At 38.8% G+C, this 25,385-nt stretch overlaps 1 protein-coding gene across 1 annotated transcript; it reads right to left on the reverse strand.

Annotated features, from left to right (window-relative positions):
* Positions 1-1,041: 1,041 nt before the first annotated feature.
* On the reverse strand, positions 1,042-22,219 carry LOC134531937 (COP9 signalosome complex subunit 6). The gene is made up of 6 exons (XM_063367992.1): positions 21,580-22,219; positions 20,189-20,320; positions 16,430-16,581; positions 8,968-9,130; positions 4,920-5,113; positions 1,042-1,508 (listed from the first exon to the last, which is right to left on the reverse strand). Exons 1-6 carry the CDS (start codon positions 21,854-21,856, stop codon positions 1,368-1,370), a joined length of 1,059 nt encoding a protein of 352 aa, XP_063224062.1. The 5' UTR covers positions 21,857-22,219; the 3' UTR covers positions 1,042-1,367.
* Between the last annotated feature and the right edge of the window lie 3,166 nt (positions 22,220-25,385).

Genomic DNA, 25,385 nt, shown 5'->3' on the forward strand with positions numbered 1-25,385 from the left:
AGGGTTTAAATATGTAGATCTGAGCTCACTCAATCACTAATATGGGAATATAGCATTTTAAAAAAAGATTCCCATTTTTTTGTAAAATAGATTGCAATGGATTTCACTGTATTTTGTGGTTCGCGAAAAGTTTCTGGATCAACATGTAGTGTAGCAGGTTGTGGAAAATAAGGTGAATAGAAACTGAAATGAAAGTTTGGTAGGTTGGTTGGTTAGGTTAAGTTGAGTTAGGTGCACAAATAAAAAAATAAAAAACAATTATTTAATGATTTAAATAATTTAACAAACACTTTCCATATAATTATTGTAGCTGACTTAACCAACCTTGTACTTTAACATTATTTGTCTAATTTTCCAGAAGTTGTTACATGATGTGGTGATAATTTTTTTTTTGTGGGATTCTAATTCTCATTCCTACCATTCAAACTCAGTGTTTGAATTCACAAAATATTTTATATTTGAATTCAATTCCAACAAAAAAAAACTGACATTCTCATAGGCTTACTTAACGCCGATGGCTGCAACAAGACATGCTGAAACTTTGGGCACATCATATTCTTCACAGACATGGATGGCTTTCACCAAGAAGCCAAAAGTACTTGAAGACTAGTATGTTTAATGCCATGCCATAATAACCATGCATACAAAGTTATGCAATGAAATAGTGAAGATAACTAAGCAGACTACAGTATGCTGATGGAACAGACTTTGCAACATATCTTGTAGGTGTTTCGAGCAGAGGCGCAGCTATCTTCGAATTTGCCTACAATTTTTAATGTTGAGCTACAAAAAAATACATCAGCTTCAGATTGACCCCCCCCCCCCCCTTACTCACCCTTGATAATGCCACTACAGCACTCCATACAACACAAAGTTCCATGTTCGAGGAACAGTAAAAACAAACAATAAACTAGTAATTGTTAACAGGTACAGAGTATTTTTATAGCCAAAGCACCCCCTTCCCCATCCCATTCTTCCTGTTTGGTATATTAACAGTGTTATACGAAAACAATGAGTAAAATAGGAAACAAAATACAACTCTATACAAAACAAATTCGGTAGATTTATTTTCAAAATTTGCATGCCAATGAGTACCAGATAAACGAATACAGTATTTACAAATGTACGATCTTGAAAAATTTTAAATGGTGACTAATTTTACCACCAGCAAAACGAATGACGTGTATTTAATCACTCGTTTAAAAAACGAAACTAATACTCGCCAGGAATACTGGGGGGGAACAACAACAAAAGCATGAATGCAGCACAACTGCAAAAAAGTACAAAACAGGAAAATGCAGTCCACAGATCGCTTGACGTCGGGCGTAGACTCCGTGAGGGGAACCTGACGAAGTCAGGGAAACTGTTCAGAAGAACATTCCCCTCATGCGACGACCCATGCCCTGGCGGTCGTACATGATGTTGAACTTGTTCACAAACTGGTTGATGTCGTTGCAGCCCTTCGTAATGGTGCCGAGGTATGTCATCAGTCCGACGTCATTGCATTGCTGTGACAAACACAACCAGCAGTGTCACTCGCAAGTGGAATCATGACTAAACACACTGCACATAAAGATAAAAGTAAATTTATTGCTACAGTTTTTTAACAGGTGTCTTATATAGTTGAACAGTGCTTTTATCTCCGAGTTAATAATCATACAGAATGCAAAGTGCAAACAATATACAAATAGTTCCGTCTGAAACATAAGTAGCACTTATTTAAGATATTAAGATAGATTTTTTTGTGATTGAGTTTAAAATTGCACATCAATAAGATATCCATCATATCAATTGCACAAGTTCCCTACACCTTGGTTTCACCCACCGTATTTATTTACTGCATTTTCATGGCATTCTTTTTTATCTAGAACTATTTATACTGTTGTATCAATGAATCAACACAGCGTATTCATTTTATTTTTTGTGGCAAATTTTTCCACCAATAAATGCAACATATATTTGTTATTTGTAGAAGGCAAATATTCATAATTAAAATTTTTGTTCAATTGCATGGTCACTTGCAAATTGTTTATTTTCTGCTTTCCACAGCTGTGTTCATGCATAAAAATACTATATAACAACGTCTCAATGTTGAAATATTTCTTCATAAAAATTCTGAATTAGCAAAAAAATTTAACACAGCGGGTGAATCAAAAAATATAAATTTACAAGAACAGTTCATAATGTTAAAAAAAAAAAAAAAAAAAAAAGCTTAATGGTTTTTGGATTAAAGCATAATTAAATATCCAAATGTACAGTAGGTACAGGATAAATGAAAACGTCATGAGAGTTAAATATATTTTAGGTCAAGGAAAGCAAATTCTAGTTCGCGTTAGTATTTTCAGTTTAACTACTATGAAACTTCAAACACTTAAAAAAGAACTTTGTAAATAAAAATTAAGTAAATATAAATTAATTTTTACATTTTTCAAGGGACTACAATAAAAACTTGTAAAAAAGTCTGAAAATTAAGAAATTTGTTATTACCTCTCAATGAGATGAAAACAATAAGATATAAACTAAACTACGCCTGTGCGATTTCCTGATTTTTCGGTTAAAGTTTCGGTTCCTTTAAAAACCCCAAACTGAAACTGACTTTTGAAAAATTTGGTTTCTGTTCTGGGTATTTCTGTGCTATTGAAAAATTTATACTGCGGGAAAATTAACATATTCTTTCAATGTCACCAACGTCACACGATGTAATACATAAGAAAATGTATATTATAGAGCATAGTTTATCCGTCACCATGAATTTGGGAAATAGAACCAAAAGATGCCATCTTAGGGCCATCAATTTTTAGGCCATAATTTTGTTGGGTTAAATTTTGTCTTTGTTAAAGCATAAAATTTTTTAATAGTATTGCTGGAGTTTATAGCTACTGGCTGCTGTAAAAAAAATTTTCATATGAAAAAGATGAAATTTCTATTAATAACGAAAAAAGTTTTAGTGCACAAACATTATAACCAACATGAAATTCCTCTCATATATTGGTAGTGTTTTTTTTTTTCCACGTTGGAATTTTACGATTTCTGGCTGTTCGTATGATAAAGGCCAACTACTATATAAACAAAGCATGTAAGAGAAAAATATTGTGTTATAAAACAAAGTACATTAAAACTGTAGACTATAAAGAACAAATTAAATTTGATTCTAAAAAAAATATACAAACGCGTTCTAAAAGTGCTGAACCAGGATTTCGATGCCAGCGTCAATTGGGCCAACTTCAACGAATTGAAGATTTAGGAAAGTGCACTCCTTTTTTTCTGTTTTTCAATTTTTTTAATGACTAAATAATGACCCAGCAAAACCTCATAGTATATACAGTGTAGCACATAGATTTAGTTTTTTTTCTTTATAAGAGCTGAAACTAGAAACAAGAAGTGAGGTTCTTAATGTAAAACCGAATCGGAAATGAACAAACCAATAAAAACCAGAACTGCTCAGTCCTACACTAAACCAAATTAAATGTCAAAGAACCTATCTTTTTACACAATAATTAGAACTACATTATCTCACAAAATGAAACCAATAGATCGTTTTGCAGCTATTCAAATGTTTGTTCAAATTTTAACATGAAATAGTAAGTTCTTAGGCAAAATCACATTGCTTTGTAGCATCTCAACATGTCCAGTTAATTTTATGGTGAGATTTTCTTTGTTTTCTTGGACACTATACAATCATGTATTAACATTAAGTTTTAGTTTTTAATCAAAATAAATTTTATTAAACGAATACAACCATTTTCACAGAAACAGAAAAGGTAACAAACATGTTCATGCAATTGTGCTGCAAACTGCCTCCAAAAATATTTGATTGTGAAATATGTAAACATGACCAAACAAGCATGAAGACAATACATGTACGCTAATTTATGTTACTATTATTTTTGTATTGGCCCAGTAAGCGTAATTTTCACGTGATACTTATGATATTAATCAACATCATTTCTATCTATTTTAATATATGGTGCACTAAAATTTACAGGGGAGAGATACACCTAGCAACCACCGAAAAGAAGGCATCATGGTTTTAACAGAGTTTTCGTGCTCGTGTGTCTCCAAAGTTTTGTTCATGGCCGTATGGTTTTCCATGGCAGGTGGCAAAGGAAAAAATTTGAAATGAAATTTGTTATCAAAGGCAAACAAAGCTGTCATTACCACAGTCGTAAACGTATTAAAAGAATATTTAAAAAACATTTAAATACTTATTATAAACTTAATTTTATGTTCCGTCTAAACTTTATCTCATGGTATGCAATGAGTTGCAATGCTCTTCAGATGTAATATGCGGGACATTTTTTATGTAACGCAGTAATTAATCAGTAATACTACAGGGAAAATGACGGTACAAATAAAAATAAATAAATGTGTGCGTGAAGTCCACGCATAACAGAAGTGAAACTTATTGCTTATTATATAATTAGGTATAGGAAACATAATTATATTTGGTCGCAGATCAAAGTGAGTGAGTGAGTGTGAGTGTGTGTGAGTGTGTGTGAGTGTGTGTAAGTGTATATGTGTAAGTGTATATGTGTGTGTGTGAGTGTGTCAGTATGTGAGCACTAAATTATGCTATTGCACAAGTATGCAAGTGTGAAAGAATGCAAGTGTGCAAGTGTAAAGTATGCAAGTATTCAAGTATAAAGTATGCAAACATAAAAGTTTACAAGTATGTAAGTGTACAAGTGTGTAAGTATGTAAGTATAGAAGTGTGAAAGTATGCAAGTCTAGAAGTGTGAAAGTATGCAAGTATGCTGCTTCATTTCTACCTCTCTCCTGGTTCCCCCCACCACGTACCTAACTATTCCCCTCACGCGATCAGAATTTTTGTAACGCTCAAAAACTGTAGTTCCCTCATCAGGAAAGAAGTTTCACGTTAATTCGCGTTGATTGGCAGATCCCGGGTGGAGCGCACTCACGTTGTAGAAGTCGGCCCGGAAGCGCTGGGACTGCAGCACGGGCAGGCGGTGGCTGAGGCTGTAGGCCTCGCGCATCACCTCGTGGCTGCTCGGCACCTCGCCCGCCTGCACGGCGCTCACGTACTGCAGCACCAGCTTCACCCGGTTGTGCAGCATCTTGATGGCCGAGTGCTGAGCCGTCAGGTGCTCCGCCACTGCAACAGGCAACGTGTACATTAGGTTCACACGCTCATAAATTCATCAATACTCCCCCCAGGGTTTTATCCTGGTTAGGAGAAAGATGGGTCTTTTACATGCCTGACACTGTTACCAGTGCCAAACATGGGTTCCGAGAACCGGGAAATAGATTCACCATTTCCAATCGCGGCATGTTACTGGCGAGTGCACGGCTAGGTCGAGAGGTTGAGGAGACCCATCTCAACTTCGGCCCCGCCGACCCGCCCCCCCCCCCCCCAGCTCCGCCGTGAACCCCCAGACCACCTGCAGAGCATTAGCCCCCTCTGCGGGATCTGAGCAGCACCGACACGGAACCGTACCTCTCACATCCCTGGGACCCCTCAGTCACCCAGTTACTCGTGATCCAGCTGAGGCCTATCCAACCTCTACTAGCTCAGCAGGCTAGTGCCCGAGCTTAAGTAGCTCAACACTCCCACTCGTCAACAGGGCGGGGACCCCTAGGAGTGTTCTCCAAGCATAGGAGGACCACTACCACCACGTTTCCTACTCCAATCCTGATCCTGAGCCATTAGAGAAAATCTCAGCAGAGAACTATCACAGTAAAGGATCAGTCCCATGGCACCCTTCATCTTCAGGTATAGTGCTTTCCCGGGCAGCATCACGGCGGCCGAGTCCCCCCGAATCAGGACATGGCTGTCCTTGGGTACTTCAATATCAGCAAGTCTCCCGCCCGAAGGTTACAGCTGTGCCAGAGCCCGGGTAGGTAAGGTAACACCAGACCAAAGACTGCCTTAATTACCGACCCATAGACTATCCCCCGCCCAAGGGTTACAGCCTTGCCAGAGCCCAGGTGCTAACAGCAACAGCAACAGCGGGCATGCAAAGTCACTCTTTTAAATACAGGGGACATGTATTGTCAATATTCAATGATTCATCTACAAATGACTTGTTTCATAGCCTTATGATACCCACCCAAATCAAAGCCTAAACAGAATTTAAAAAAAAATGTATGTAATTAGGTAAACGTGTTAGAAGTTACATTTCTTATTGATTTAAGACATTAAACTATTTTGAAAATTATTGAAACAAAATTTAATTAAATAAATATCATTATTCAATATGTATATAAACATGTGTATAAAATTAATTGTTTCACTTAGTAAAATAATCTAAATAAATGTTTTTATTAATAATAAAAATCAATAAACATGCTTGGTTTTTTTATTCTAATATATTAATTTTGATTATTTATTAAATAATAATGCAATAGTTTATAAATCATAATGCAAATAAATTATGCATATATGGGAACATAACCTCACTTATATAAATACACTTGAAAAAGTTTAAAATCCAATTTCTATCACTAATATTCATAATAAATAAGTTTTGTTAATTATATGGACCAGTATTCAATATCAATCACTAAAGTATATGATTCCAAAGCACAAATACAATTTTATATTTGCATGTAGCCTTTTATCATCCTGTCAATTTTTGTTGCATGCTGCATGCGCATTGTAAAAATTAACTCTCATCATTTTTTTTTTTTCATAACGTGCCTAAAGAAGTGTAACTTCAAAAATACATAAATAAAACTTGCAAATTGCAAGGATGTAGCTACCTTAACACTGGGGGACGTTTAGTCAGTCCCATGCTTACAGAGTAACTGGCGACTACAGTTAACCGACTGATAGCATGTGGCTTGTTAAACGTTAAAAATACTATTTTGTATTCCATATTTAATCATAACAAATTTTATATATATATTTTTTTTAATTTAACTACATATTTACTGATTTTTCTAATACCATAAATGTCTATTAACAGTAGTTATTACAGTTGTAGTCAATCTGACAAACAAATGATAATTCATTGATAAACATAAACACCCATTATAATTTCACAGGAGAAACTATTTTTAGCAGACAGGTCACTAGCAATTTCAAGGCATTTCATAAAATTATGTGCTATGCTCAAATAAGCTAAACATTTGACTGAATGATATAACAAAATTTGTTGACATAAATGGTTGGAACCAACATGGTGTCTTAAGTTACATTTCCTTTGAGTAGAAATTAAAAATTATCAGATGGAATTATGGATGGTATTCCCAAAATTCAAATACCCAACTTTCATTTACAAAATATGTTTCTGATACGTTGTTAAAAAAATTTTTCATTACATTATAATTTTATTTGTAACTAAAACTGTTGTGCTCTATGGGTTTTAACTGGCAACAGAGCACACCATAACAAGGATAGCGCTTGGCTTGACCCCAACGACTCTGAACTCTATAAAAAATTTCAATGAGAACATTAATTTCAGGAAGTTAATAGCTCCAGTATTTATTTTGAGTTTGGTCATGTTTTATATATTTTTTAGTTGTTTTTGGACATTATAAAATTAAGTTTGTAATGCTAGTGACTTGGTGCAAAGGTTGGTAGAGCCTAGTGGTTCTAGATTCTCAGAGAAGCTTAGTTTATTTTTTATTGTAATTTTTATACATAGTTATTAGTGTGTATTATAGATAGTGTTATTAATAAAGTTTTAGTGTATATGCCTAACATGTCTGTAAATGTTCAAGTGTGGGATTATTATAAAAGGATTTTTTTTTTACGTATTTGCGTACAAGTCACGCGCCATCCCTCAGGAAGGACAAGGGAAGGAGCGAGATGCTGGGAACAGCTGTTTCAGTGCGTAAGGGGAAGTGTATGTGACCGGCCAGACACGATGATGATGGCATGCGGAAATGTTTCACAGCGAGGTGTGGAACTTATAAGTCGAACGAGTGCTATAATTTAACGATGCCAGCGGGACATGTATCTGCAGATGTTTTTAATATACTCAGCATTTATCAAATTTTCTATACTAAACAACATTGTGTATAAAAACTTGAGTTGTATCTACAACTCCTCTGACTAGGAACCTACTTGTTCCAATGCAGAAGCAATGCTCTTATCCCTCCAAAGACCATTGGTCATGTCAATGTATAGCAGAAATATCATTATTTTATGAACGACTACATTTTCCGTACGGGTTTATTATTGAAACTGTGATTTATCACATCTTATTACTATTGTTGACATTCTGGTTGTGCGATTGTTACTAAAGAAATGTTTATCTGCACGGCTTTACAGACAGGCCACGTTTAGCTTAATCATATAAATTTAATTTGTAAAGACTGTATAACTTTCTTCGATGATTTTTTTCAAGTAAAACGCAAGTTAAACTTATTGTCTGGTATTTCTTTAAGTTTACTATGTTTCTTAGCACCCTCCCTGAATTTTTGATAATGCTTACAGTTGTTATGCTGGTTTACGGGTAATAATATTTGGTTTTTCCAACAGCTGTTTAATTATTTTAACTGAGAATAAGCTCCCTCCCTAAATGACATGTATTTATCGTGGCAATTTTTTTAATTTCTTATGTTTAAGCATTGCACCATAGGTAGGGACACCTGTATTTCGCGAATACATTTCGCGTCAAGGTATTTCACAGAATACTGTAGCTTTTCTCCTGTGGTTATTGGCTGAGGTCGGTGAGAGGTGTCGTCCCGCTCTTGGCGGGGCCAATGAGAATGTGGTCACCGTACTGCTGCACGCTCACAATTTGCCACGACTCTTAGAAAAAGCTACAGAGTTTCGTGGAATACCTCGACACGAAATGAAATCGCGAAATACAGGTGTCCCTAACGATAGGTGCTACTCCCATCGAGCTGCAGGTATTGTGGTTCGGAAACGGTAGCGAGTCTTCCAGCTACAGACTTTAAGGCAGAATATCATGCATTGGAAAGAGAGTGTGAAGGCCTATTGAAAATGCACGCTGCGAACCAATCACGCAAAAAAAAACACGGTGCGATGTTTCTCACCCAGGGAGCTCTCGCCCGCCTCGCTGGCGGAAACCCTGGCCACGTGGTCGACCCCGATCCTCTCCGCCTCCTCCGTGGCGAGCGTGTAGGTCAGCTCCACGAACAGCATCGTCGCCTCGCCCGCCACCAGGTCGATCACCGACTCGTACATCGTCACCGGCAGCTGCAACCATCGACCACACTGCCACCGCCGAGTGGCGAGCCTCTTCCGTCCAGTTCACCGCTTCAAACGTCCCGCACGCTCCAACTACCGACTTTTTTTCAACTCATCAGGAACGTCTTTGCATACTAAGCTGATTTTTTTCCTCGCTTTTTTTATTACTTTCTTTCCAGGGTTGGAAGAAAAAAAAACAGGTTTTTTTTGTTATATTAGTTATTTTGGTTCTCAGCATGTTCTATCACTCACGTTGAACCAGAAACTCTTTTTTTTTTTTTTTTTTTTTTTTTCCAATTTTGTCAGTAAATGTATTTTGATAAGGGATTTGGCATGAAACTTAAATATACGTATAAGAAAAAAAAGGGTGAATCCAGCTCAAAGCAGAAGGGGGCCATTTTCTGGATTCTAACCTTTTTCATGGGGAAAGAGGGCCCCTGGGGCCATAGAATAATAAGTAGTAATAACAAAACTTATTTTATTGAAAAAAAAAATTTGGATAATAGTTTGTGAAAATTAAATACAATTTTTCTCTCAACTCAGGAACTTGGGCATTAAACCTTTTCTTATTTTTTTTTTACTTCAGAAAAAAAGGGGGGTCAGTGGCTCCCTTGCATACACCCATGCAAGAAAATGTATTGTACTTTCTTTTTAAATTTGTAACAGTTAATAAAAATGATACATTATTTATACATATTTATTTTATTCTAGATCATTTTTCTATACAGATTCTATAATGCAATAATTATGTGTCTTTTTTGTACATGTGTGTTTTTATTCATACTTATTGTAGTATAGATGAATTAGCAAGTGGGTTTTCCGATGTTGGCGACTCTGGGTCTGGGAAGATGGCGGACATGTGCAGTACATAACATTGGCGACGAGGTGGTTTTTTTATAATAAGTTCGTGGTTTCTCGGAAGAATGGCTTCGTTTGGACGTATGGACGAGTTCGATGAACGTTCAGATACAATAGGGACGTATTTGAAGAGGTTACGGCACTACTTTGACGCGAATTCGGTGCCAGAGAGGAAACAGGTGGCGGTGTTGTTGTCTGTGATCGGGAAGACGACGTTCGGGGTTTTGTGTGATTTGGTGTCTCCAAGTGAACCGGGAGATAAGTCGTTCGTAGAGCTAGAAGAAATATTGAAAACTCATTATAGCCCAAAGACACTCGTGATTGCAGAACGGTTCAAATTCCATGGGCGTATCCAAAAAGGAAATGAATCGATATCCGAGTTCTCAGTAGCCATTAAGCACTTAGCACAAACATGCAATTTTGGCGCGTTTTTGCCGGAGGCTTTGCGGGACCAATTTGTTAGCGGCCTGCGCAGTTCAAATATCCAACAAAAGTTAATTGAAGCAGAATACACGTTGGACCAGGCCTATGCATTGGCAACGACACTGGAGCAAGCGGAAAAACAACAGCAACTGTTCCATGTTCCTCAAAGTCACAACAACAATTCCGGGCCTCAGGCATCGTCGGAAGAAGTGTATAAAGTGCGGGTGCAACAAAAACATCAGCCGGGGACGGGAGCATTTAGAACTAGTGTTGGTCAACGGGAATGCTATCGGTGTGGTAGTAGGGAGCATATAGCGGTAGCGTGCCCATACTCACAATACAAGTGCCACACCTGTTCAAAGGTAGGACATTTGGCTAAGAAATGTCGCAAGCAGAAGGTGGCCGCAGTGTGGGGGGTGGCAAAACAAGACTCAAGGGTGCCCATTGAGGGGAACAGAGGGGGTGAGGGCCATAGCAAGGAAGTGATGGAGTTGTTTAACGTACAGCACCCGGAGGGGGTGGCTTCAGTGGGGTACCAGGTACTGGTTAGGGTGGAAGGTAAACCACTGGTGATGCAAGTGGATACCGGATCGGCAGTAACGTTGGTGTCAAATGAAACATACTTAGCAAACTGGCCAAACTTGCAGTTAAGTAAATCGAAGGTCAAGCTGCGGACATATTTTGGGGATGACCTACCAGTGAAAGGGGGTGCTCAAGTGGAAGTGGAATATAAGGAACAGAGGAGCAGACTTCAGCTATTAGTGGTGGACTCGGGTCAACAGCGGCTTCCATCACTATTGGGAAGGGATTGGCTCGGTCATATTCAGTTGGACTGGAACAGTATTTGTGCAGTGAGTGTTAGCCAGATACATCTGGGGCGGGTACAGGAGGAAGTGCTAAGGGGGCTTCTGGATAAGTATGCGGGAATATTTAGTGGGGCGTTTGGAGAAATTAAAAATTTTGTGGCTAATTTTACACTCAAGGAGGGGGCCTCACCAGTTTTCCTCAAGGCAAGGACGGTACCATTTGCACTTCGAGACAAGGTGGACAAGGAGCTGCAGAATTTGGAGAAACAGCACATACTGGACAAAGTGGAATACAGCAGCTGGGCGAGCCCACTGGTCATTGTCCCAAAGGCGAACGGCGAGGTAAGAATTTGTGCAGATTTTAAGGGGACTGTGAACCCTAGAATTGAACTAACACGCCAGCCACTCCCAGGCATTGATGATGTGTTTGCATCCGTAGCTAATGGTAGGGTGTTTAGTGTACTGGATCTGTCTAATGCATACCAGCAGTTGGTCGTGGGGAAGGAATCACAGGAATTGGTGACAGTGAACACCCATAGGGGCCTGTATAGATACCGTAGGATGCCGTTCGGCTTGTCGAGTGCTCCTGGTATATTTCAAGCGGTGATAGAGCAGATGTTACAGGGTATTCCAGGAGTGGTGGCGTATCTCGATGACATTCTGATTACGGGGGGTTCAGTGGAGGAGGGGTTGGAGCGACTAGAAGCAGTGTTGGCGAGGTTGCAAGAACAGGGTGTACAGGTTAAGAAACAAAAATGCCATTTCTTGAAGGAAGAAGTTCAATTTTTGGGGTATGTTATAAGTAGGGAAGGTATTCGGCCAGCGGGCGATCTACAAGAGGCAATTAAAAAGGCACCGGTACCTACCACGGTGACACAGTTGAAGGCGTATTTAGGCTTAATCAATTTCTATGCCAGATTTGTTCAGGGAATGTCAGGCAAGCTGAAACCGCTGTACAATTTATTGGCAGAAGGAGCAGCATGGACATGGGATGCCAACTGTCAACAAATTTTTGAGGAAAGTAAGGAATGGATACTTCAGGCTCCAGTGTTAGTGCCCTTTGACCCGCAGAAACCACTAATTGTAGCTAGTGATGCCTCACAATATGGAGTGGGTGCAGTATTGTCGCACAGGATGCCAGATGGCACAGAACGGCCCATTTGCTTTGCGTCTAAAACCCTGTCCAAGGCGGAGCAGGGTTATTGCCAATTGCAGAAGGAGGCGTTGAGCATCATCTTTGCAGTACAGAAGTTCCACAAATACTTATACGGTCACCATTTCACGCTGTATACGGATCATCGCCCGTTGACAACGATTTTTGGACCAAAGAAGGCAGTTCCATCTTTGGCCGCAGCCCGGTTACAGAGGTGGGCTCTTCTCCTGACGACCTATAACTATTCCATAGAATACAAAAAAGGAGAAGACATGGGTAATGCGGATGCTTTGTCAAGGTTACCACTGGCCTACGAGCAGTCAGTGGAACAAACAGTTTTCCTGGTACAACGGGACATCCCAATCAAAGCGGAGGAGATTGCGAAGGAAACGGAAAAGGATGAAGTCTTGAAAAGGGTAAAAAACTATACTATGTATGGATGGCCGCAGCATAATGAGGTGGCAAGTATGAAACCTTATGTCACCAGAAGGGATGAATTAGCGATAGAAGATAATTGTATTATGTGGGCGGACAGGGTTGTGGTTCCACAAGTATTGAGAGAAACAGTGTTGCAGATGTTGCACGAGGGTCATCCGGGAGTAGTGCGGATGAAGATGCTGGCTAGGAGTTATGTTTGGTGGCCAGGTATGGATAACGAGATTGATGATACAGTAAAGAAATGCACAGCCTGCCAACTAACTAGGCATAGCATACCACAGAAGTCTTGGGTGCCGTGGCCGGAAGCTTGTCGAGTGGGGGAACGAGTGCATGTGGACTTTGCTGAAAGGGAGGGAAAAAGGTTGTTGATCTTGGTTGATGCCTATTCTAAGTGGGTGGAAGTATGGCCAATGCAGAGCACGGTGGCAGAGAAAACAATTGAAAAGTTGCGAACGGCTTTTGCAGCATATGGCTTGCCGGAAAACCTGGTGGCGGATAATGGGCCTCAGTTTCGCTCAGAGGAATTTCAGCAGTTTTGCAAGGCAAATGCCATCAACCTGCAGTTGACACCACCGTTCCACCCCCAATCCAATGGAGCAGCGGAGAGAACAGTGCAGTCAGTAAAAACAGCCCTTCTGAAGCAAGCAGTGGAGAATGGTCTAACGGGAGGGACACTCTCCCTGCAGCATACATTGGATAAGTGGTTATTTGCATATCGCAACACACCTCACACCACAACGGGGAAGACCCCAGCGGAAATGTTCTTAAAAAGGAAGCCTCGTACACAATTGTTGTTGGTGAAACCAAACTTGCCGGAATATCATAAAAAGCCAAGTAGGCTGAGAGGAGGGCCAGGACTCAGGTTTAGTGTACACGATCTGGTGTGGGTAAAGTGCGTCAGAGGAGAACAGACTCGGTGGATACTGGGAAGGATTGTAGAGGTGGTGAGCATGGTTACATATAGAGTCAAAGTAGGGGAAATAATAAGATTTTGCCATCAGGATCACTTAAGGAGGAGTCACTTGCAAGAGGAGATACAATTCCGAAGCCGAAAGGGGGCAGCAGGGGCAGTGAGTGGTACCGGACCGAGGAAAATCCAAGGGGAGGAGAAATCAGAAGTGGGGGCAGCATCTCCGCCAGGGGGACCAGCGACAACGAGAGCAGCAGAAGGAGCAGTGGAGAACCGGATAGAAGAAGGACCAAGCGAAGCTCCGAGCACAGTAGAAGATAGTGAAGGGGAAGAGTTTAGGGGCTTCGGTGAAGAAATAACTGTTTTACCCACCCCGAAATTGTTGGCACAAAGGTGCAGTGGGAGGGTGAGGCGTCCCCCTAAGCAGTGGCAACAATGGTAGGGGAGGTGCTGAAGTGAACAGAAGTGATAAACAGTGCAGTTGGGGGGGGGGGGGGGAAACTAATTTAGTAGGGAGGAGTGTAGTATAGATGAATTAGCAAGTGGGTTTTCCGATGTTGGCGACTCTGGGTCTGGGAAGATGGCGGACATGTGCAGTACATAACACTTATGTATGTGTTTGTTCTTTGTTTTGTAATGCAATTGTAATGTATGTCTGTCTATACATAGAATCAACCAATTTAGGTTTCACCAACTGTTTGGCTGGTACTCAAAACCCAGAATAAATAAATAATAGTAAATATTATATATTTATTTTTAATTAATTAGTCAAAACATACCTACCTTCCTACTGAAAATAATATATATTTTCTTATTATGGGTTGCAGGAAACAAATGTATTATGTAGAGACAAAACATTCCAGATTGTCAATCATCTGAATAATAAACATGCTAATTTACAATCTCAACTGAAGTCGAGCAACTGTACTATAGAACTGGTGCATACTCACAAACCACCCAATAAAACTGGGGTTGGGACACCATTACTGGCAGACGAATTACAGATGAGTGATGAGAGTTCGGGAGGAATTAACTGATTGATGAATGAAAGGCTATAGAGGTAGTTCTTTGAGGGGTGTAGATAAGAGTTGGGGGGGGGGGGGAGAGAGAGAGAGAGAGAGAGAGAGGGAGAGAGAGAGAGAGAGAGAGAGGGGGGGGCTGGCATCTGATCACAACTCACACTTGGTAAAATCAGGTTTTCTGAGACAAAAAACGTTAGTTTCTGAGCATAAGCCTTAATTCACAAGTCAACGGTTGACTGAAGGTGGAGTGTGATGCTGATAAAATTTTAATCTCTTGTCTAATCCTAGGATTGGTGGAAACAGAAAAGGGATTCCTATTACTTTTTCTCTCTTTATTCGATTAAAATACTTCTGGTGATTTGTAATACTCAGGGCACAATCCTTTTCATTTAAATGTGAAGTCCTATGATGTCACAAACTCACATATTATAAAAAAAACTAAAAACTGCACGGAAAAAAAATTTTTAATGACTGTATTATACAAATGACATTTGCTGAAAAAAAAAAAATAAAAATTCTCTAGGAATCATTTTCTTTAGCAGATTCAGACACTAGGACGTATAGATCGTATGGATGCTTCTGTGACACCATGAGATGATGGTGTATTGACGGAATGAATGTGCGGAAAAAAGGAAGCATTCTGAAAAAACCCAATATGAAAGATAAACTGGCATGTTCAGCAATGCTAAAAAATTAGCAAATGTCAATATAGCATTTATAATAATACCAAATGTGATAAATGTAACTCCCTAAAAAAAGGAAAACACTTGACTGAAATAAAAAGTGACTGTAATTATAAAATCTGAGTGGACTAAAAATGCTGGCAGTACAGTAATGTGATTAGCACAAGGGTCTGTTTGGCCATCGGATTGATTAGTTTTAAAAATAATATCCGGTACTGGAAATGAGTAAAGTTAGCCATCACTGGTCTACAATTAGAATCTTATGCCAGTATTGCGAGTCAAAAATAACGGTTTAGGTGTTAAATATACTACAACTGTACCCTAAACATATTCCTAGTGCACGATAGGACATGGCCAGTCCCTTCTTATCGGATTTTGGTGTCCTATCTGTTGTCCAAATTCTACGCATGCGCAGAGCTCACTTTTTCTGTGATTTCGTCCAGATAGTTGACCCACGTTTTGTGCCAATAACTCATATACAGTCCTTTTTGTGATCATTGGGGGACATACCAAGCGTGTTGTATGCAAATATGATAGCGAAACTATCATGGAATATATTTTGTACACTTTAATGGTCATAACAAGATGTAATAGCAACTTCAAAAGTACTTAAGAATATTAGAAAGGTAATGGTGCAATGGTGCTGCTATTAGTATTTTTTCAGTAAAAACTGTTGTGAAACATCCACTAAAATGTGTTGAAAAGAGTTTCTAGCCTCGTGCAGGGCACCGTTTATCACAACAATTGCAGATTTGTTTCCCTGCTGGGATTAGGTTTGGACGCGTTCTGGAATACGGCCCGTGAGTCAGGGTACGTTTTGTATCCCGACAAGACAGTGCTTATTCACTGCCTCGCCCGAAAAGTCTTGGAATACCGCTCCTAGCGCGTGTTGCTCCCACTCGTGTAAAGACCGCGGTGTGATCCCGCTACTGCCTCGGAGACCTGACCCCCGTGGTGGTGGTGAGCCTAGCACACATAGCAGCGACGCTCTGACGAGGAGCCACGCAGTACGTACGTCGCTGTGCTTCGCCTGAGGGTTCAGCTTCAGCAGCACGGGGCTCTCGTTGATCTCGCAGATCTGCTTGTGGATCTTGATGTCCCGGTCGTCTGGCTGGTCTCCCGTGGTGTACCAGCCCAGGAAGTCCATGTCGCTGAACACCTGTTTGACTGAATTCCCTCCATGTCACACCATAACCATACAATCCAAAATTAGAAATGTCATTATTTTCTTCTTGAAACCACAGCATAAAATTGCAAAAATTTTGACGTGATAACGTCTTATAAATCGATGAACGCCGGCTGCATGCACGAAAAAGAATGACTCATTGTCACGTTCCGCCTGAGCCAAGCGTGCAAGAACCGGCCAACCACCGTGCGAGAAAATCTTACATAATATCAAACAGGTTAAGGTGGTCTTTTTAAAAGCAGCAATTTAAAATTTGTTTTATTTGTCCGATTTCGTCATTTCAAATTAACAATTTATTGACATTCATTCGATTTCAGATTATTTCTATAACTAATTGTTCGTGATTATATTAAAACAAATTATTTAAATTAAAATTTGCAAAAACTGTAAATAATATTTGAAAATTAAAAAGTATGCAATTTTTCATCAATGTTATCTTAAGACGTTATCACGTAAAATTATTGTCCGTAAACGGACTTTACAGACAACCCCCTTTTTACACGCTTTATATTAGCTTCACCTGTATGTTTGTAACCGACTCCTTTGGGTGCGATTTTGACCCACTTTAAACGGCCAGATTTCATTCAAACTTTGTAGATTTATCGAGGACCGATGACATTACACTAATTTGATAAGATTATTCCATTAATCAATTTGCAAAATAAGATTTTTGTCAATTTATTGGTAAAATGAAACAAAGACATATGTATAAAGAAAACCATTTCGCTCATGTGCGAACTCTTTTCATTCAGTTTGTCTTTGGCGCGATATAAACAAAGCCTACTAAATATTGTGACATTTAATTAAATGAAAAGTGAGAGTGGGTTATGATTATTGTGAACAATATACTTTCTTGAAGAGAATATTATCTATATTTGTAAAAATATGAAGAAAAAAAACCTGAAATAAGGGCTTTAAATGTTGTTTCTTTCGTTAAATAGAGAAACACAATTACGTCTTTGTTTCATTTTACCAATTAACCAAGAGTGAAACATTATCATAAAACAACATTTTATGCAAATATTTCACGAAACATGGAAAAATTTAGGTTTGATTTTGCTGTGAAACCAACAGCAGATGGGAAATCAAACACCATAATATGCATAACCTCAATAACTACACCTGATAAGCAGATTTTTGAAATTCCACTCGAACACCAACCTGCAAATCTACACCAAGCAATTACAAATACTCCAAACTATGCCAAGGTCAGTAAATCATTAAATAAAGGACATCAAACACGGAAAATATGGATAAGTTTGACAGATGATATATCAAAAAACATATTTGGATAGAGAGCAAAACTTACAGTTTAAGGATTTTTACCTGGAATAAATTGAGGAAAAAAAACACTTTTATAAATTAACCAAACTAAAAAGTAGAAAATAAATAATAGTTTAAAAAACTAAAAAAACACGCTTTATATAGAAAACCAAACTAAAAAATAGAAAATAAATTTTAATAAATTTGAATTAAGAATAGTGTAAATTTTTTTTATAAATATAAATTAATAATAGTGTAAATAAGAAAATAATGTATTTTATTTTAAAAAAAAGCGTGGGATGCATGGTGTCAACAGTTATAAATATTTCATTGACATATGAGTAGAAGGTTTATCATTTCGATATCATCTTAAAAAGCACCCCACGCTTTTTTTTTTTAAATAAAATACATTATTTTCTTATTTATACTATTATTAATTTATATTTATAAAAAAAATTTACACTATTCTTAATTAAAATTTATTAAAATTTATTTTCTACTTTTTAGTTTGGTTTTCTATATAAAGCATGTTTTTTAGTTTTTTAAACTATTATTTATTAATTCAAATATTTGTTTTGTTTGCAACAGAGTTTATTTGGCTACTAATAATATGAACAGCAAGAAATATTTTAATAACTAGGAAAATGATAATGGTTCTAAATATTTTGAAACATTTTACATTTTAATATTTATTTTAATCTGTTCTTTTTTAGATTTCATTTTAGAGTAATTTTAAGATTAGTTGATTATATTGATGGATGCTGATTTCCGTCCCTGGCCGACGAGCCCGCGATTGAGCAAGATGACATCACCGTGAACAGCTGACTATCGGCTCTTGGAGAATTCTGCGAGACTCTGTGATACAATGGACGTGTGGGTGTGCGGTGATGCAGCGGTTTTAGACAATTTTCTGACCTTAAAGCTAGGCAGGGAGTGCTCCGATAAACCAAGTAAGACAGTACAAAATTATTTCTTTTCTGTGGCTTGCATGCAGTGCGCTCCAGTGAATAATTTTTTATTTTGGAATAGAACTGAATTTGTGCACAGCACCAATTGCCACAACATTTTTGTCATTTTTAACAAGCTGTTAAAAACATAATATTTACGCAATTTGTTTTGTGCTCCACACCAAAATTAAATGTTGTTCCTGACCATAGGATTAATTTTAAACATAAACTTGTGGGTTGAAAAAAAGGTGCACCTTTAAGTTAATAATTTTCTGGATTCATGTACTAACAGTTTGTGCGCAATTTGTTTAAGTTTTGTATCGAGGAAAGCTCGATTTGAATATTGTTTAGTGTTTCATGTTTCGAACCAACATGTTTGAGAGAAATATTTTGGATTGAAATTTAACATTCATTCAGAAAAAAACACTGCATGAAAACATTTCAATATTTCATACATAAATTTAATACCTAAACTAAAACCTTTACAAAAATGTCAATTTTTATATACTAATATCCAGTCCAACTTAATTCAGTAATTATTCCGTATCACACATCCAAGTTTATCCCTTGATCCTGATGGCATGATTGTATATATACTGATCCTGTGGTACATGATGCTTGCTGTTTAAACTTGGTACTTCAACGATCCTAGTCTAACAAAAATACAATACAAATTATGTCAGGTCTTGTGGAAATTTTTTCTTTGGTATTCAACTTACGATCATAATTCATTGTTAAAATGCAAGATTTTGTTCTATGTCCAGTATCTTTCACCTAATATATTAAAACAGTAATCATCATGTACCACAGAATCAATGTGCACAGACAGGATCATGGATACATGATACAGAACTTTAACCCTGAATTTTTTATTATTTAAATATTGAATCCAACAATTATATGGAACTAGAAAATCTTTCTAATCGTAAATCCTGTCCCGACCTCAAATCTGACACAAATGTGTTCCACGTGATTGGCTACGAAATTATTCTATTCACACCATGCATTACAGCTTAACTATCAAGATTTATGCAAATTTTAAATATTTCTATATTGCTTAAAATAATTCATCTTACTGTTGAGAACCATTGATATTTGTATTTATGAAGTTATTACTGAGTTGCTGTTAACAATAAATTAATAACTAGAGATATCAGTAATTTTTCTTGCGGATTTTGATACTGAAAAATAATGCACTGTGTAACTATACAACTGCATACACAAAAAAGTTTAAAAAAAAAATTGAAAACTTAAAGTGTTAGCCAATTTTAATACAGTTATTACTTATAAAATATGGACCATAATGGGCACACAATTTTGTTCACATACTACTAATTAGAACTACCTACACTTTCATAATAAAAACAATATTACTTACACTGTTCTTCTTTAGTATTGTAGTAATCTCTGTCAATGATTATATCACCAGCTATGATATTGAAAAGCAACTCAAAGGAGTTCATTATTTCCAAGTTACGTCCTTTTTGCTTCCCAATCAGAGCCCCAACAACTAAAAGAAGTAAAAAAAATTTCAATTAAAATCTAATGCCAAAAATTAAACAATAATGCATCAAGTGGTTTGCTTAAACTAGAGGTAGGTATATAACTTGAAATGTGCAAGTGCTGAAATGAATTAACGAATTTGTAAGTGCATCAGTTAAATAGCCTACTTATTTACATTAAATTTTTTTAACACAATTTTATTAATTTTACTTGTAACCAAATATGTAATCAAATCTTGTAAGTTGATTTTAACCTACTTCTAATTATGGTATCAATGAAACTTTTCAAGTACATGTATGACTGACCCGAAGAGAGAAGGGAGGGAGGCATAAGGGCAAAAAACCACTTCTTTCATTCGACGGGCAGTAACAATGATTTTTGTATATGCATGAGTACGGAGCATGATGGGAAATTTGCCTGAAGTCAACTGCCCCCCTCAAGGGAGGGAGGCAAGACAAAATCACCAAATATCAAAAATGTATTCTCTTTCGATTTGGAGTGTTTCCGAGTTAAACCCACCCCTCCCCCCCGCCAACCCACCCCACCATATCAAGACCAGTGGAAAAGTTATTTACCCCCAATTTTCACACAATCAGTATGAACTTAACAGTCGGAATTATCTTGTGGTCTGATCAGTCAGAACTGATGGATCGACGAACTGATGGTGTCCCATCAAATCGGCCTGTGGGCTCGAGAGCACTCAATCCAAAATGCAGTGTGGGATGAGCATCTCGCCAGACCATACTGTCAGTCCAAAAAATCAGTTCATCAATCCAATGGTTGTCTCTCATGTTTAACATCTTTGTTTATATTAGGTGGAAACTTTGCTATTTTTTTCCTTCCTTTTTTTCTAACTAAAAGTGAAACTGTAGTTGTAACAACTAAGGTTTCTTCTGTATTACATAATGAAACGATACATCCACCAGAAACAGCAACCACAAGCCAGTTCAGGCCAAACTTGTCAGTTCTGACAATTCAATCCGAACTGAGTGCATGGATTGATCGAGTGGGCAGAGGGCCTCAATTCAATCCCGACTGTCAGTTCGAGCTGAGCAGTTCGAACTGGGAGCTTGACTGATCATGTGGAGGCCCTATCATGTAATGGACTTGACCTGATCAACTTGAATGCGTAATACAAAGCTCTAATCACCCACTAAATGAATTTTGAAATTTTTATACAAAATGCTTTTGGGAAAGTAGTAATACTCAACTTTAACCAGAATTAAAATTTACAAAAGTTAGGCCATAAATTTAAATTCAAATTACCTTGCTGAGCAGTTCCTTCCTGAGCCCTTAGCCTTGTCCAGTGTTCGGAGATATTCATGATCACCAACGGGTGTAAGGAAACAGAAATGCTTCCAACAGTACCGGATGAAGCCATTACACTCTTGACTGCCTGTCCTGTTGAAATAGGTGCATCGTCTACATCCATTTTCTTTTTAGCCGTAACAACACCCCCGATATCATCAACTTCCATTTTCTTCTTTGAAGCAGTGCTCCCACTAACGCTCGACGGGCCGGGAGCTTCTTCGTCGACATCCATTATTTGAGGTCAAATGAAATTGGTACTAAAACAGTATTTATTTCAGTGTATGCACCTTCAAACAATGTTGTCGTTATTGCTTTCCACTTTATTCTTAATGTATTAATATATTTATCAACACGCTAATCGAACTGAAAAATTTAACCTAAAATCATCATGACTTACCACAGTTATATAAAAGTAAAGAAGCAAGAATCATACACTTATCATCAAGAAATATAAATCGTATGAATAAGCGCTAGTGTAGCAAAGTTTACATCAAAGGAAAAAGGAACTAGGAAGTATTATATTTAAGTTAATTAAAGAAAACTTAAAATATAAAGATTGTAATAGACTTAAGCAATATTTAATGGCGTCAAGCGTACCACGAAGCTTATAGAAGAAAACACTGTCGTGTACAGCATTTGGCCTCTGCCCCCTTGTGCGAGTGCTACATGCTCATCCCTGAAACAAACATGGCTGCGCCGACACCGCAGGATATTTTTTATCTAATCTCTATGCCTAAGCTAGTTATCCTGTAAGATAGTGATGCAACCGGCGCCAATAGATAGCGCCTGCTGCACTTAGGTCCCTCCCTAACCCGGACCCCTCCCAAACACACTTAGTTTTTAGTTAGGTTAGGAAAAAAGAAAAGAAATAAAAGAAAAAACAAAATTAGGGATCTGTACCCCAAAAAATCTGAGGAAATAAATTGGGAATATAGAATTGGGTTTATTACCCTCTGTTCTGTCCTCCCCCTCTCCATCCCCACCCCCCTGAACAACCAAAGAGCAGCCACTGCATTGGCGTAGCTGTGCTCATTAAGTTGGGGGGGACAAATAATGATGTTGATGCTATGTATACCCTTTCCCCTCTTACTAAGACGGGGGTCCGGGGGTCTGCCACCAGAAAATTTTGATTTTAATAGTGCAAAATAGCGCTTTTTAAGCATTTATTGTATCTAACCATTGGATACATCGATGTTAAAATTGTTCCCTTAAGATAAAATTTGAGAGTGAAGAAATTACAAATAAAGTTGGGCAAAATAATATTATAAAATAAAAATATCACGGTCTATAAAGTTGGGGGGGACAGTCCCCTCCACGCAAAAAGTTCAGGGGGACACGTCCCCCCTGTCCCCACCGGTTCCTACGCCCCTGAGCCACTGTAATCCCTTACCGGAGTGGCCTCAGGGATTATGCTCTAGCATCCCCCCCTCCTCTGAAACTACCTCTCGAGGGTTACATTCTAGGACCCTCCCCCTGGAGCGGCCTTTCGAAGATTACGCTCTAGGACCTTTCCCCAACCCCTCCTTGTTGCCAGCAAGAGAGAAAGCTGCAGCCCTGCTCTGCCTGACAGACTGCCTGCCTTCAGGAACTGTTCGACAGTGATGACTGAGAACATTACAACTCAAGCCACTCCAGCACTGGATGCTGATGCCGGGACATGTCAACACATTTGACAACGAATAATGTGCAACTTTATAGCCCCTCATTTCTTTAAGATCATTAGAAAACGTTTCTGCTGACCAAGAAAGTAATGAAGTATAACGTAGTGGAAAAGGCGAACATTTTGTGCACAAACTTTTAACTCATGCAAATTATATTATATGATTATATTACAGTAAAGTTATTGGGCTTTATTTTCCTCAAATTCAGTAGCTCATTTAATTTGTATGGTTTCATAATTGTTCGAAATAAACATTAGGTTTATCCATTTACTTATAATTTTATTTTTCATAGAGAACACAAGCACATGACATTTTACATAAGATCTGGCGAAGCCACACTAAACCTTAGCCAAAGGGGTAGCCAGACTCATCACAGTGTGCTTAAGTGCGGATGGCAGTTTGCATGGAGTCTTGATTTGGAAACGAGAGAAGGTAAATGTGTTACACAGTAACTCACAATACTCGTGTTACTCGAGGTAGTTGAAAGTTTTTTTTTACTTTACTCTCACTACAAGATTATATATATTTAAATATTATGTATGAAACTAATTTCAATAAATTATTATTACACTTTTTGCCATCACCCGGCCTCTGTTTAAGGACCGGTAAGTACCTTATGGGTGCTACGGGCATCGCGATGCTGCTGTTGTCCAGAGGGGCGCCAGGCTAGTAGGACACTAGGCCGTTGGTGATGGGTCGTGGGTACTCTGCCCCCGCGTGCCCTGCCAGGTACGTAGCTTGAAATCTATCCTGAACTTCCCTACTTGGATGTGAGGCCGCTCGGCCGTGTGGAGGACGGAGTGGTGCGAAATAATCGTAAGCGACACAGTTTATGTTAATTTGCGTTTAATTCACGGACTTCTCCGGTGGTACGCATGGGTACGCTGACGCCGTCCCCGCTACCTCTGATTATTTAGACGTGATTTTGTTAGGTTCGTGTTCTCAGGGAAGGTTCGGCCTTGTGGCTAGAGGTAGGGGTCAACGCAGTAGGGCCCCCCGAGCTGTTGAGGCCACTCGGGACGCCTGAATAATAACACAAAACCTCTTCAGATAGTTGGTGAATTTAATACAGCACAGCCCAATACATGGTGCTGCCCGTTCTGGCCGTAACGGTTTGCCCGACGCGACTAGTCACACGCGCAGCTCACTTCCTCAGTGGCGGCTCACGATTCTTATGCGCGTGAGGGGCAGACTCGTATACGTGACGCGAAAGTTACAAAAGACACTCTGACATGGCACACGATATTTTGAAGCACAATACACTACACTAATACCTAGCTCTGGATAAACTGGGCTAGCAACACGTAGGCCCGTGTCTCCGGCGACTCTACGTGGTGTCTAGGTGTGTCCCAGGGACTGAATCGTTATTAAGTTTGGTGGCGCACTGCCGTACGACGGTGATACATAAGCCCTGACATGACGAATTACACTTAGGCGAACAACTATTCCACTAACATATAACACTTGATAAACTGGGCTAGGAACACGTAAGCCCGTGTCTCCGGCGACTCTACGTGGTGTCTAGGTGTGTCCCAGGGACTGAATCGTTATTAAGTTGGATGGCACGTGTCGCCTACTGGCTGCCCCGTGCGGGCCAAAACTAAGTAGCCTGTAGGCTAGGTTGGGCGTGAAGCGCCGACGTAAAACCACATACTCTCCCCACAGTACTTACGTATGACGTAAAACACTCATCTCGGAGCACTGATTTAATTAAGTTAAGTACCTCATGGTAAATTTAGGCCGACCGCGGAACTGTACAAAAGGTTGAAAAGAAATTACACTATGGAAAACTACATGTCGGTGAATGCAAAGGTTGAAGGTTCCGCGTTGCGCGCAGGCTGCCGGCCTGGTTGAGCTCTCGAAGGACACTGACGGTGTCGCCGCGCGCGACCCCCCTCCCCCGCCAGCCCTCCCGCGGAAACGTGTGAATTTCGCGGGAAACTGAACCGGCCAGGTTCGGGACAAATCGCACAGTGAAACATGATTTAGCAAAGACTGAATTATTAATTACTGAAAAATAATGTTTAATAAAAACCTGTGGAAAACATAATTAAAATAATTTGTTGTAGTGCGGCGGAAGAATATGCCACACCCGGCCGG

The sequence above is a fragment of the Bacillus rossius genome, chromosome 5, assembly GCF_032445375.1.
Source record: "Bacillus rossius redtenbacheri isolate Brsri chromosome 5, Brsri_v3, whole genome shotgun sequence".
NCBI lineage: Eukaryota > Metazoa > Arthropoda > Insecta > Phasmatodea > Bacillidae > Bacillus > Bacillus rossius.

What these genes read in the sequence shown, in the direction of transcription:
- LOC134531937 (XM_063367992.1), bottom strand. Translation starts at nt 21,856, where the DNA reads ATGGATGTCGACGAAGAAGCTCCCGGCCCGTCGAGCGTTAGTGGGAGC. An exon ending in GGAAGGAACTGCTCAGCAAG is followed by an intron (nt 20,321 to 21,579) that starts GTAATTTGAATT and finishes TACTTCTTTTAG; the next exon opens with TTGTTGGGGCTCTGATTGGG. An exon ending in GGCGGGCGAGAGCTCCCTGG is followed by an intron (nt 5,114 to 8,967) that starts GTGAGAAACATC and finishes TGCCTGTTGCAG; the next exon opens with TGGCGGAGCACCTGACGGCT.